A 12,502-nucleotide genomic window follows, 5' to 3' on the forward strand; every position below is an offset into this window, starting at 1 on the left:
TTTCTAAAAGAGCTATACAGAAATGGGTGTACTGTGTGCATATATAATGCACAGTGCTTTAGTTAATGTTAGGTTAAAGTTATCTAGTTAACTAACATCAACCAAAACACCAACTTATAAGGGCTGATCAGGTATCTAGTATTTATGGATGAAGGCTTGTTTATGAAAATAGACAGACTTTTAATGTATAAGTTATGCTGTAGTTATATAATTATGTTTCAAATTACACAAAGTTGGCTAACTTAAAATGAGTATTTCTGTGTGTTAGCAAGCTCATGTTAGCTTAGTTATACAAAGTAAACCAGCAGGGCTGTTGAGAAATTGCAAACTGTGACTGTACTGTCCTGTAGACTGCCGGTATCTCTAGTTCAATGTTCCTCAATATAACATTAGCTGTGGCATAAATTTTTTTAAAATGTAATATACAGTTAGTGTTAACTACAAGTTGGTGCTTCAGCTAATGTTAACTAGCTGGCTAAGGATGTTTAGTTACCTAGGAAACTAACATTAACAAAAACACCTAATGTTAGCTAAGTTAGCAACTATACCAAGTGTTGGTGAAGTAGAAAATGTCAATGTTAAGTGAAAGCATGTTAGTGAAAAAAACATGCATTTATAATGCTGCCATTTCATAATTATATTTTAAACACCATAAAGATAGCTAAGGCTTTCAATGGTTGTTAGCAAGCTGATATTAGCATATACAAACTAAACTGGTAGGACTGCTTGGAAATCACAAACTGTGTCTGTACTATATACTGCCTGTACTTCTAGTATAATACTCCCAAATATAATCTTATCTGTAGCATAAAAAAATTTACTGTAACCACTAAGAATGATTTACTTAATATACAGTTAGTGTTAGCTATAGGTTAGTGCTTCAGCTAATGTTAGTTAACTGGGTGATGATGGCTAAGTTAGCTAGCTAACCAACATTAACCAAAACACAAAGTTTTAGTTAGTTAACATTAGCTAGTATTTATGAGGTAGGTAATGTCAACATTACGTGGAAGTTTATTGGTGAAAATAAACTGATCGACATTTTTAATGCTGTCATAAATAACATATATATATGGCTAAGTCTTTTGGCATGTATTAGCAAGCTGATATTAGTCATATTTTTCTTTTAAAAGAGCAATTTTCTTAAGGCCGTGCAGGGACTTTTTCAGCCCAGTCCAGCATTTTATACTGTTGTTCAGCAGGGCTGCAGCTGGACACTGCTGGACCTGAAGTGTGACACCCCTGACCTAATCCTTGTGCTCATATAAGCAGAGAATGCTGACATGAGATTGTTGCTGTTCCCCTGAGTTGCCTGATGCATATTCATCCACATCACAGCCCTCATTTCTACTCCAGGATCCTATTTTAACTGTGCTATAAATAGCCTGAGGAACATAAGCTAATCAATACAATGACAGGTGTGTCATAAATCGATGAGTCCATCAGTCAGTGGAGAGCCGTTTCTTATCACAGCCTCTGTCTGGCTTCTGGTGTCAGAGAGATTTTACAGCAGTTATTTTAGGCATTCATGGGTAACAAGCTTTAAAATAAACACTTTTATTGCTTTTAAAGAAAGTTGTTGATCAAATATTGCCAGATATCATGAGTAATACCTGTCTCAACACTCGCTTCTATACCGTTGTGACATTTATCCTACTTCAGGCGTATTGATGGCGTGACCCTTTCCGTCTATAGGAACACCTAGCTGAGTGAATCTTATACAAAATACACAAACTGCCTCTTTGCTTTAGACTTTTAATCACTGTTTCTCTTCTCACAAATCCTCACAATTACTCCACAATATTTAGACTCTTTTAAAAATTAATTTTGATTTTAATTATTTTTCATTTTCATCTGAAATTCAGTATAGTTTTAGTTAGCTTTTACTGTGTCTTTACTTATTATTTTTTCATACAGATCTATATATTTTAGTTTCAATTTTAGTTATTTATTTCTAGACAAGAAAGTCTAGAAGCACAGGGGTGCAGGGCAACAGTGCTAACCACTAAGCCACCATGCCCCTCCAGCTTACAAACCATGAACTTTAAAATTAACTATTCCTAAAGGTTCTGTTAACAAAGTAATAAACACTTGTAGTAGTTGATAATGGTTTAAATAAACCAAGTAAGGCCAATAACGCACCTAGACGCCAGTGTCAGTGCATTAACTGTCAAATGGTTTATAGATTCTTGGTAACTTGGCAAGCTGCAGTTTTTTTGTCTTATCACCTTTGAGAGAACGACAATTTATAGGTGTAATAATGTAAGAAAGCAGGGACCAGCTTAGTTTGTGGATATTCCATGAAACATGAAACCTAACTGTAAATTGATAAAAAAAATACAATATATTGTTCTTTAAAAAAAAGAAAAATTGCTGTAGCATAACAAAAAACACCACCCTGTCATTGGTTAATTTCCTGTAATAGGAAAACGCCCTTCATGTTTTATTCATTAACGTAATGGAAAGATGTTTTTTCCCCCCATAGTTTTAGACTGCATTTTTAAACTGTAATAACCCTGCTACTGTGTTATTAAAGTGCTTTTCCAGCAGCAGGACTGCACTCAGTTTTTCCAGTGATGACTGAAGAAAGTTGGAGTGGGACTGAGAGAAGAAAAGTGGGAAATGCTGTAGCAGCATGTGGCATGAAGCGCTGTGATAAGGAGAGTATGCAGGTGTGATAAACTTTGGGTGGCCCTGCTGTATTCATACTGAAAACCTGGTGCTCTCACACTTCCTCCTGTTTTAAAGTTTCAGACTACACATCTGGCCAGGAAACCATGCATGCTATTCATCATGGCAACAAATGGACCAGATTTGTTTCAGGCAAATTTCTTATATATATACACACACACACAGACACACACATGCACGCAGGAAACATGACAACATGTTAAAAGAATGGCTGAAGATACCGCACCTGTGTATGTGGTCTTTGTGATGGGGGGAGGATTACACATGGGTGATCTCCTGATGAAAAGAATTAAAGTATGTAAAATATGTAAAATGTAATACAAAAAACTTTGCACCATTAAACTTTAAATTCCAAAGAACAGGAAAACTCTAAGCTGCTGCTCATTTGCACTGGACACTATGAATATGTAAAAATGTCGGTTCACTTGGAAACAGTGCTAAAAAAAATAGAACTAGGTTCTTGAAGCTTTGTGTATCAGAGTTATGCACTAACAATGAGGAACTGGCTCCAGAGCCGCAACTATCGTATAAATATTTCTCCTTCCCCATTTATTTATTGAGTCATTATCAAAAGTTCAAGTGGAACCATGATTATATTTATCCTAGCACCAAAAAAGCAGCAGGTCCTGTTATTCCAGGATCAGGGTGTATTTAATAAGTCTATCAGTTGATTGATTCGCTTACTTGTTGGAGGCTCTTTCTTGCTGTACATTTGTCAGTGCTGAAAAATTATTCCGTACTGTTCTTAAGCTAGCCAGGACCTGAAGGGTAGAACATAACAAAACATGATACAAGACTTCAAGATACATGCATACTGTAACACTAAAAGATAAATGCTATTTGGTAACGAATTCACTATTCAGCCAACACGGTTTGCAAAATTAATAATATTCAGTAATTAATGATGTTCAGAAGCAAACTTCTGAGCTAAATTCTGACTTGAGACAAAAGACAAAAAAAGGAGGGAAATCCCTAAAACCTTAATGCAGCGGTGCTTTACAGTACGGGAAACCTATGGCTTTGACTTGTGGAAACCTACGGCATTGACTTACCTGTGCAAAAGGGGTAACAATCATGTCATCTCCATGTCTACAGAGTGGAAAAAACAAGTTTTAATGAGTACAGTCGATATCAGCAAACATTCACGTTTACCAATAACTGCTATGTACTGGATGATCCAATGTTATAGTTTTAAATGGAAAATCTAGACATCACACTGAAATAATGATTGAATCAAATTAATGCTACACAATATAAAGCACAGGTTCTCAAACTTTTTGTAGCCAGGGATATACTTTATTACCATAATCCAACTATTCAAATATTAGGCTCATTATTTACATGTGTACAATAATATTCTGGAACCATAGAGCTATTTATTCCTGAGGCATCCACATTATGTTATTTATAGGCTACTTGTTTTTGAGTTATCGAGGTTTGGCTTAGACGCATTCCATTCAAGACAAATAACTATAAGAACTCGATAATCTGAGAACCACTGCTATGAGGTACACGCTATATCAAAAAGTGCTGTTCTTTAGTGCTTCTGCTCACATGTCACTGGCGATGGAGGAGTTTCTTGACATAGACTTTGGTGAGAGGTCATAGTCACTGTCAGAGCGGTACAGGAACGACTCCCTCCGCTGGCTATGGACGAAGTTGGCCTGCAGGATGAGACCTGACCCAGGGCTGGCCATCGGGTCCAACGGGCTGCGTCCTGATGACGTGCCATTATCCACATCGAAACTGCGAAAACACATCAGCAATAGACTTAACACTTTGAATAAAGATGGATATTTTGTACTTTTTGGTACACGGATATATTCAGGATAGAATATAAACCTAAAAAAACTGCATCATTTTATATTCCATAAACATTTCTAAGCAAAAAAGGAAACAAAATATATTATACTGCAGTGACTGATTTTCTATAACAACAGCTCTGACAGTAGTTCCATTATCGTTTCTATAGTAACAAGTCATACTTAGACTTGTATAGTGGACACTCTGTAAGGAGATGTTTATTTAACACACAATCTCTGGTGTCAGCGCTTTGAAACAGTCAGAAGTAAAACTTTAAGTTTTTCCAAGATGCATTTTTGTCTTATGAGCTTTAAGAGAGACAGAGAGAGAGAAAAAAGAAAGGCTGGTGAGGGAATGACTACTCATAGCTGCAATAACATAAGTGATAACAGAAACTAGCGAACAGCATGTAACAGTAACAGCATGTCCTGTTGTGTTTTATTCCTTACATAAGCTCTTGGAAAAAAAAAAACACGTGTGTCATGTGGGAAAAAAAAAATCACATGCTCTTCTTTCCTCATACTTAATGTTCCAAATAAACCCACAAGTTTTCTATGGGATTGAGGTCTGATGACTTTGCAGGCCCATTTGTAATCCACGAATGTGGGAGTGTCAGTGCTGTGTTTGGATATGAAACACAAAAGGCAACCTCAGAGCCTGGCTAACAACTGATGACCCTGTTTTCCATACGTCCAGGTGTCCTATTGACATTGTACAATACACAGATATAATAATAATTAGTGGATGCAACAAATATTTTGTTTAGGGAACTTATACCACTGGTGCTTTTGAAAAATAGTCATTCCTGTTTTAACCAGCATCCACTCAGCAACTTGCACTACAAAACAATATCCTGCATCACATTTCACTACTGTCATACAAAATAGCTCATCTGTAAATCTAGAGGCTAGACAGTCAAAAAGGAAAATACACAGTAGATGTATAATTAATTATATATATTTAAGCTTAAGATTAAATCTACTAAGCAGCAGTGTGACTAAGGAGCTTATTTTTAATCAGGATTTAAACATCTGAAGAAATAGAGGCTGTATCCTGTTTAGTTAATTTGATAAAATGCTAAAATAATATAAAACTATTAGAAATCTTTTGCTACTAAACTTTTTGAATAATTGTGATAAATACTCAGGATAGTGCAAACCTGTTCTACACTATTTGATAGAACATGAATCAAAATGATTCATCATGATTTTGATAAATTAGGACACCAGTGATGTCCATACATGTGTGACAGATATGGCATTCAAATCAGGTAAATTATTAATAGTATTACTGTATTAATAGTATTATTATTGTATTAATAATTTTTATTAATTGTATTAATAAATAAATTGGTTTATATAGGCATGGGATTTTTTAAAACAATATAAAAAAAAACAATAAAAAACTGCATTCACCTTCTCAAATGCAGTCACTTTTCTTTTTAAATTCAAAACATGTCATATGCTGCAGACTTGGGGAAGAAGAACACTATTGACACTCTCAGTGATAATTAAAAGGGTTATTACTGCTGCAGTGAAGTTCCTGTGTAATCAAACACTGCAGGAGATGTCAGCGCTGTGAAGTTTACTGCCTTTTAATAGTTGTGCTTATCTTCCTAAGACGCACTTCCTCGCAACTGGTGTGCGTCTCCTTGGTGATCGACCGTAGCGCAGCTACCTGGGCTGACCCAGAACACCCAGAGAGCATTAGTACAATCCCAAAGCTCCTGGGATTCCCTCTGGCTTGACGTAGAGCGTGACGTGGCATTACGTCTCTCCGTCTCTCACTTACCTCACTGGCAGACCTCAGGCTTCTAGTCACTGTGATTACATAGACGGGTGCAGCTCAGTCCACTATTGGCTAATACTGACTAATCCACTCACCTTGATGTGTTAAGACAAAGCTAAACAATGCAAGGCAGTGCTGAGAAAATGAAATGTGTCCACGTGCAGGGGTCCTCCATGGACGTCATTACTATGGGGATGACGGCAGGCTTAACTAGTGTTAAGTCTGAGTTCAATGAAAACTTTTGCTAAAAACATTTAAGCGTTTTAAACTTATCTACTATGAGCCATATTGCAAAGCCTTATCGTCTTACACAACCACCTGCATTTTGCCTGAGCCGGCTTTTGTCGTTTTTCTTCAATGAGCAACATTAATGGCGTAGTTTAGCAACAAAACGAACCGTACATGTTCAGGCAAGACGTTTTTGGTGCCTTAATTTTGCTTCCACACTGCAGCTAAAAGGCTTATATATACACACAAATTTACACACAAACACACACACACACACACACACACACACACACACACATATATATATATATATATATATATATATATATATATATATATATATATATATATATATATTTATTTATAGTTACATTTCTGAGTTAAATTTTATTGTTGGGCTTCAGTTGGTGCAAAGTGATTCAAAAAGAGATTGTGTTGTCCTTAGTTTTACAGCTCCAGTTCAGCACTAGAGCAGCAATTTTGGCAAATTGTTAAAATTTCATTTTTGGCTTTGGTGTTTCCCTTAAGATGAGCTTTTAAACCTAATAAATGAGTTTACCTCTACTTACAATCTTACGAGAAAACAAACCGAAGAACCTCTCTCAGTCAGCAGTACAGTTAAAGACATATAGAGCATATGTCAGTGTTGTGATACCACACACTTCTATTCATATTTAAATATGTACAAGAGCATATGATGAAGACAAATTTGATATTATAGACAGGCATAAAACAATGTCTATATCACAAATGAATGCTTAAAATCACCAAATCTGTGCTGATATAACCAGAGAATTCACCTGTGATTTTGTTCAGATGAGAATACTTTCATTATTCTGCTTCTTTCATCACTTCTGCAGGGAAAATAGTTTATATACTCTGTTATAACACAGAGCTCTTGAACTCTCAAACCTGACTGGTCAGAAGGTATTGATTTTAAATTCTATAAAAGCAGCTCTGACAGTAGTTATGGCTGCAGGACAAATCACAAGATTGTATTAATGTACTTGTATTAACATGTTAAAATTCCTACAGGAACAGATAATTCACAGGGACTTGTATGGTGGACCTCATAAACTTCTCATCATCTTAAACATTTATTTACAGTTAATGGAAGAAGTCTTGAGTGTCAGTGCTTTGTAGCAGTCAATAAGTTTTCCAACATGGAAAAATCTTCATGACAGAGGACTTTGAACTTTCCAGTTTATCTGGTATCAAGGCAAGCTGCATTTTTTTGTCTTATTAACTTCAACAGAGAGAAAAAAACTAAGGCTGGTGAGGGAACAACTGTTTATAGCTTGTATATGCAATTGATAACAGGAACTAACTTATTTTGCTGATGTTTCACAACATTATATGCAACTATAAATGGACAAACAAGTATGATGCATCGTTCTTTAATAAAGAAAAATTGGTAATCCTTCACAAATTGCTGTGATATAAGAGGAACAAAACACTTCAGGTCATGCTGATGTTAGAACATTATCAACTCTGGGGTTGAAGTGCAGCACACCACCCTGTTGTTGGTTATTTTCCAACAACAGCACAGCCTGTCATGTTTTATTCCTTACTGATCACCTATAATCAATCTAAACTGAAACATCGACGTAGCATCAGTCCAAAATGTTCATGCCTTCACTAAAACACAAATCAAGCAACGGTTTCTCAGGAGCATCACTGAACCCAGAATGATCTCAGAGAAGCTGCAGCTTTTCCACAGAAAACACCACACCTTTAAAACTAATAACTGAAACTTTGACATGAACAAAATGCGCATGAGGAGAAAGTAACGTGCCGTTCCTTCTCTCTATCTCCGTCTCCTTTTCCTTCTCTCCATTTTAATGCACTTCATCACTGGCAAGTGAGTACGAAGTGATGGCCTCCCTGTGTCCCTCAAACAAGGATTACTGCATGCTTCAGTCTGGGTTATGTTACACATTCACGCACATAAACAATCTGACTGGCTTAAAACACAGCACTGTTTGTTCTTTCAGTGTCTTCACCTTGAGACCTCTGTACCCTGATAGGAGTGCACACCGAGTAAAATGTCTTCTCTATTTGATTACAGTGCAGCCTGACCCTGACCTACCGTCTAACAGAGCTGGATTAGAATTAACAGCAAAATCACTTTGATTGGCTGGAATGGCCTTGATGCAGGTATAAGCACATTCCCCATTATTATTAATACAGTATTCTGTGTGTGATAAATGTAAAACAATGCCAGGGAGACTATAGCAGACAGAGGTTCTTAAAGTTTTTACAGTCAGGGACCCTTAGCTGTAAAATAATTCACAAACCCCTTTAATACAGAAAGAAACTATTCAAAATATTATGCACATTATTTAAATGTGTACAATAATTTCTTGCTATTTATCGGAGCCAGAGTTTTGTTAATTGCTGAACTTTCCACCCATACAACCAATTTTTTTTTAATCAAAATTGTCATTAGATTCCAGTTGACATTATTTATTGACATAATGGGTTCCACCACTGTTCCACAACTAAACCACAGAACTCTTGGCTTGTCTTCATAGACCCCTGTGGCTCCTGGGACCCCACACTGAGAACAATGGCTCTGTAAGCCTCGCACATTTGTAATGGGGTTCAAGTTGTTGCATTAGAGTTAACACGCCATGCCAGTTAAAATAAATCAGACTGTTATAAAAGAGGTCATTTTGCCCAGGAATGCAACCTTGTATTTGGCTGTAACCAAACTTCTTCTAAGTTTCCTTTCTGAATAGGCTTTAGTTATTTCACTGTTAAAGCACTGCCATAACCTGTCTCAGTAAAATTGTCAAGACAAGCCCATGGTTGCAAAATCAGTAATGTCACTACTGGATATTGCAAAATTCTTTAGAAATTGAATAGAGGCTAGAATCTAGAGACAACACTGAGCATACATTAAGTATCTTTATGCACACATTACAGCTTTACAGCTAACAGATGCTGAATGACCACCGTCCCCAGCAATGACCAATCACTGATCCCTATTCTTTGCCCCCGCCCACATACTTCTCTGGGTTATGATTTAAGTTTATATTTACCAGCCATGAAACTCTAGTATCAAATGCAAACTGCTTACTTATGTACAATACAAACATGTATTCTGTGGAGTGCAAAAGTTTGCACACCCTTAGGAAAAAATAAAGATGAAATTACATTTATACTGACAAGTTTAAAAAAACAAAACAAAAAAAAGACTATCAAAAGTTTGTATTTCCCTTTCGGAATGTGATATAACTATTCTCTAATAATTGTAATAACTCCAACATCTCTCATATCCTCTTTGGTTGTAATATTTACTCCACATTATACATGACTGACAGCGCTGTTAGAAGCTTGCTCAATGTCATATGCTGTGTCATTGCCTTTTTTAATTCCAACTGGATCATGACCAAACCTTTAGTTTAACCATTTTTTCATGCTGAATTTGCCTTATATTTTGTTGTTGTCTTGTTCCAGGATCCATCCACATTTTGTTTTTAACTTCTTGTAATTTTTTTTGGATGTAAAACAGATTAAATAGATATACATTTACCCATAACCCATGGGGTGAAAACTTTTATACTGAACTGTACAATACATACAATGTCCAGAAACAGATTTCTACTGTATTCTTTTCTACTCTATTCTTTTCTTTGTAACACTGTGAAAAACTCTCCCTTCTACAAATGATAAATATGAAATGAAGCACATATGACACACATGGTGTCAGATAGCAATTTATAGAGATGTGTCAAGCATGTGTTAACTACTGGCCATCACCATTTCCCTCATTAACGTCACGGATGACGCTGAAATAAACAATAAATCAGCCTAAACATGGAAAGGAATTCAGTGGGTTTTAGCTTGCAGGTTCTGGCAGCAAAGTCACAGAAAATTCAAGACTGTTAAAGCTAATTTTTTTAATATGTTATCAGATCTCAGAAACTGCAACACATTATCTGAAAGTTTTTCCATTTATTATTACTTACTTATTAAAAGCCTGGACAGCTTCGTATTCACGATTCATAATCTGATCCTGTTTAACAAAAAAAATCTCCTATTTTTCTGATACGAATCTCAGAGCAATTTTCTTAGAGTCTAGTAACTTAATATCTTCCAGGAGGCAATGGGCCGGTCACATCCTGTCAGGAAAAACCCAATCAGCATGACAGATCAAATGCGCCAACGGCTAAACTCTTTCAGCAGCAGCTATTTACTTATGCAAACCTACTGTCTACTTTCTGTGTAAAATAGAAGCAAGGCACTAATCAGCTTTCTAGTCATATATTGCCCTTAAGAATAATTAAATATATATGAAGATACACCATGTTTTTGCATTTTCCCTGCTCTAGCACCTGACTCAACACCTTTATCCTTCTTCATTGTAGTAATAAAGCAAGTGGCTGATAGCTGTTCTGCATTCAGCTCAGTACTGAGCATTTCACTTACCGCACTCATATCTTTACCCAAACTGTAACATGCAATGATTAGAGGCAGGGCACAAGTGCATAGATTCAGTGCCTTCTTTATTTGTGGCAAACCAATAATCTTTGTTGATACAGAACACAGCCAAGAGTCGGAAAACCGGAAATCACAAACAGGGAAACAACACACATAAAATGCACAAACAATGAACAAGTCTTCGCAACTCGACACAGGAACATGAGGGCATAAAAAGAGAAACTAATCAAGACCTAAACAGAGAACAGGTGAAAACAATCAGGAAATTAACCTGCCAAGTCACGAGGCAGGACAAACGCGAAAACAAAAACGTGTCTTCTACTCAAGAAACACCTGGCAACCACAGAGGCGTGAACTACATGCAGGTGATTTACATAATCTGATTGGGGAGCCCAGAAGATCTATTAAGTGTGTGCGCAAACCAACTCTGAATATGCGTGACTTTCCAAAAGTAAATATTGATGTAACTTTTGGTCTTAATTCACCTACTCTGAATACGGCCCCAACACAAAGACAGAACGAGACAATAAAAAGACAGAGTTGGCATTTAATTAGGTACAACTTCTGTGCAAGTATAGAGTTTTTGACTGACATAGTAGCCACTGTAGCATATACTCACTGCAAGCAGCAATGGAATGGCTGATAAAACTTGATTCAGTGGTACTACCTACAAATTTCTCCATGAGTTTCCTCAGAACTTTCAGAATAATATTGACACAAATACATCTCAAGTGCAGTGTAAACATTAAATTACTAAAATTATAGTTCAATATTTTAAGCATTAATGTACTAATGTAATCTCTATTCACTCTTTTTTTTATTTTTGTTATTTTTTGTTGTTAGCATGCCACAACTTCAGACATTATTGCCAAGAGTGCAACTTACACCGACAATATAAGACAAAAGAATTTAACAAAGCAGAAGTCTAAAATTTATTTGCCAAAGTAGTAGAGGCAGTCACCCCTCCCTCATAACCTTCTGACCTTTTCACATGCTTGAATAACACACACACACACACACACACACACAAACACATATACACGCTTCCCCAAACACACTGCAAATGCATCCTACCCAAAGTTTACATAGCTGAAAGACTTCATTAATAGTGATGACATGCTGCATTCCAGAAGCAGTATGCCCTATTCCACACGTATCGTCCTTACACATAAACACATCCACGCAGACGTAACACCCACCCATCGGCAAATATCTAATAAAAACACATACTTGGCGGTCCATAACAAAAACAGCATAACAATGCTTTTCCATAGCAGCACAATACCTTCATATGCCTGTTATCACAAGCCTAAGTGAATAACAATTCATTCAGACACGACAGTAATCACAAAAGATAAACTCCGCTATGCCAACAAGCACGCCGTCCGAGTCTATAATAAGCACAAGAAGATAAGGAACAAGATGGTGCAGGAGAAAAGAGGCCGAGCTATCTGCCCTCCAGCATGTAAACAGCACTCAGCAGTCCCAGTGTGCTAACACAGAAACATCTCACACCCGGGAGTGATGTCAAAAACACAGCGTAGAC

The 12,502-nt window shown here is 36.5% G+C and overlaps 1 protein-coding gene across 5 annotated transcripts in view; it reads right to left on the bottom strand.

The window, feature by feature from the left end:
* The window catches only part of pde4d (phosphodiesterase 4D, cAMP-specific), a 139,111-nt gene that overhangs the window by 23,296 nt on the left and 103,313 nt on the right, over window positions 1-12,502 (bottom strand). For all 5 annotated transcript variants that reach the window (XM_053236478.1, XM_026928265.3, XM_026928267.3 and 2 more), the window contains exons 2-5: window positions 4,246-4,437; window positions 3,744-3,780; window positions 3,376-3,452; window positions 2,918-2,967 (exon numbers count right to left, since the gene is read on the bottom strand). In XM_053236478.1, coding sequence (XP_053092453.1) covers window positions 2,918-2,967; window positions 3,376-3,452; window positions 3,744-3,780; window positions 4,246-4,437 — 356 coding nt within the window. The remainder of the gene's footprint in view (window positions 1-2,917; window positions 2,968-3,375; window positions 3,453-3,743; window positions 3,781-4,245; window positions 4,438-12,502) is intronic.

This window comes from Pangasianodon hypophthalmus, chromosome 8 (genome assembly GCF_027358585.1).
Source record: "Pangasianodon hypophthalmus isolate fPanHyp1 chromosome 8, fPanHyp1.pri, whole genome shotgun sequence".
Lineage (NCBI taxonomy): Eukaryota > Metazoa > Chordata > Actinopteri > Siluriformes > Pangasiidae > Pangasianodon > Pangasianodon hypophthalmus.